General features: G+C 35.5%; 1 protein-coding gene across 1 annotated transcript in view; it reads left to right on the forward strand.

The window, feature by feature from the left end:
• The window catches only part of LOC106011547, a 19,913-nt gene extending 19,257 nt beyond the window's left edge, over positions 1-656 (forward strand). The window contains exon 4 of the mRNA XM_035969342.1: positions 332-656. Coding sequence (XP_035825235.1) covers positions 332-419 — 88 coding nt within the window. The 3' untranslated portion in view covers positions 420-656. The remainder of the gene's footprint in view (positions 1-331) is intronic.
• The last annotated feature ends 2,133 nt before the right edge of the window (positions 657-2,789 follow it).

The raw sequence follows: 2,789 nt of genomic DNA on the forward strand, positions 1-2,789 counted from the left end.
ACTTTCATCATCATCATCATCATCATCATCATCATCATCATCATCATCATCATCATCATCATCATCATCATCATCATCATCATCATTATGCTTCCTATCAATTTTTGTATGAATTGTGCACTTTGGGGGAGAGTTATAGACTTTCATGTGGGTAAAAGTTTTTCGGGGGTAAGTAGGTATATAATACATGTATATCTTTAATGCAGTTCCAAATTATTCTATCATTTTCTTGTTTGTTGGTTGGTTTTTCTGTGTGTGTGTGTGTGTGTGTGTGTGTGTGTGTGTGTATCTAAACGTCTAACCATCATTTTGCTTTCGATTTTTTTCACAGTAAAACTCGCACGCCGACCCAAGGAGATTTGGATCGCATCCTGAACTTTATCAAAAAGTCTTTTGAACTTGGCAGAAAACTGTTGTGATGTCACAGAAACAGAAAAGTTTTAGGAAACGACGGTCTTTCAAAATGGACCTCACATTTTGTACAATCTATCTTTGCATCCATGTTGGAGGGTGAATGTGGTGTTCAGGTGCTTACTTGCCCTCTTACCTTAGCACGCGGAATCTGTATTGAACACTGTTGTGGATGCATAGTATTTGACAATCATAGAAGGGCATTGTGCTCATGCTCTCTGGTTTTGTTTGCTGATCTACAAACTGAAGCAACTCTGATTTCTAGTGGTTGTTGAGAAAGAAAAAAGTGAACAACTTTTTATTCAAACTTTGAACAAACTTGCTGAATAAAACATTTTTGGTTTGTCTTTTAAAAGCATGTATTAGTTTGAAAAAAGTTCTTTGTCAAGTAATGGGTCAACATATTTCATTCAAGAATCAGCTAAGGGCATCAGCCAGTCCAGATTTATCATTTGGAATCAGTTGACTTTTAAATGAAAAATCATACTAGCAACACTAATACTATGAATAATAAAAGATATACCACATGAATGGCAGCCAACATTTAGAACCTAACACTCTGAGAAATCCACTTTTCACAACTGCTTTTGATGCGCTTGGAACAAGAGGTGCGTGTATATTACGATGATTAAATGACCTCTCACACCATGTACATGTACGGTCGAGTTGGTTCTACCAGTTGGTATTGTGTGAGTTCATCTACTTCACTGTGAATTGCATTAAAGATACAAATGTACTGGAGATTTTGATCGGTTGGATCGATTTAATCAATCAAACAGTAAATCAATAAACCAATAAATATATAAATGAATTAATCATTACATTTTATTCTTCACCGTGGGAAAATTTGGATAACAAAGTAAAACATTCATACACAAATACTAATACATACATGAATGCGTACATACATAAACTACATACATAAATACACAATATTACAACAATACACAGATCAATTTCACAATCGTTCCAGTGCTGGTCGCTACTGTGTAGTGCCCTGTATTTTTTTAGCGTGGGTTGTCGTGTCTTGCTCAAGGACACATCCCAGTGACCATCCACCTAAACCCCGTGTCACAGACACTTGCTTGAAAGCTTGACTGCTTGACATTACTTTAGAGTCTGTACTCATTAATCACTTATCCAGTGGAACCCCCAATCTAGCAATCAAACCTTGCCACACAAACACATTTAGATGATTCCTAGGATGACTTTTTCTTTCTTTTTTTTTAAATAGTGGAGGGGAGGGCAACTTTAAACTTTGCAATAGAAATTTATCAAATATCCCTTCGTGTTTTAGTATATTTCACAATAATTTTCCTACAGGGTCTTTCTTACCGTAGTTGAGCCTAGCCCTGGGGCGGTTCAAAGGTGCTAAGCCTACTTTCCATAACTGACGCAATATAAAGTCTCATCATCAACATCGATTTTGTAGTTCATTCTTTAAAAAATGAGACAGGATCATTACAGTCAGAGCTTTGCGAGGGATCATGTTTTAAGATTTGAAGTCTAGAATGTTCTATTTGTTATCTGTGCAATTGCTTAAGCTTGTCGGACATCAAAATGTATTCTGCACAGACTTTGTAATTTGTGCTACTTTTCTCATTTTCTGTGAATAACTAATCTTAACACATGAATGTCAAGTTTTTAAAGTGTTTTTTTTTTTTTTTTTTTTTTTTGGGGGGGGGGTTGTTGTTGTTTGTTTTGTATTGCTTTGTTTTTAATTTAATTTTTTTTTAAAGAAAAGTGATTGATTATTAATTAGGCTCACAATCGTACTGACTGTTATACTGTTTCTCCAATATAACTGGTCTTTTCTTTCATGCAACAGAATTTTCTTGTGTCAGCTTCTGGGGTGGTATTTTTGCTAAGTATGAGGTGTATTCCAACACAAATTGCCCTGCTCTGTAAAATCAAGAATTTCTGTAGATCCGGGAAACGTATTTCTAGGACAGACCCCTCACATGTAGGCGTAGTTATTAAGATGTACTTTGGCGTTTAGTTGCCGGGGAAAAGTACTATTTTCTGTATGGTACTGGTCATATATTATTATCTGATACATTTTTTTAAAATTGACTTGTGTTTAGCTGAAAAAAGTTGACACAAATAAACTGCTTTGAAATATTTATATATTGCATTATGTGTTATGTTTTTATTCCACTTCATCCCTTTTTTTTCAATTTCTTTTTATCTGCCTTACGTCTTTGTGAGTCGCTTTTCTTCCTTCTCCCCGTCCCATTAAAAAATGTGAAACACACTTATGTATCATGTACATGTACTGGGAAGTGCTGAAATCTAGTTTTGGGTCTTCATACCGCACTCAGGGCGTTCTTTGGGTGGTGGATAGGGGAAAGGACTCCAGAAACGGATATTAGCTGTTA

Source organism: Aplysia californica, unplaced genomic scaffold, assembly GCF_000002075.1.
Source record: "Aplysia californica isolate F4 #8 unplaced genomic scaffold, AplCal3.0 scaffold00138, whole genome shotgun sequence".
NCBI lineage: Eukaryota > Metazoa > Mollusca > Gastropoda > Aplysiida > Aplysiidae > Aplysia > Aplysia californica.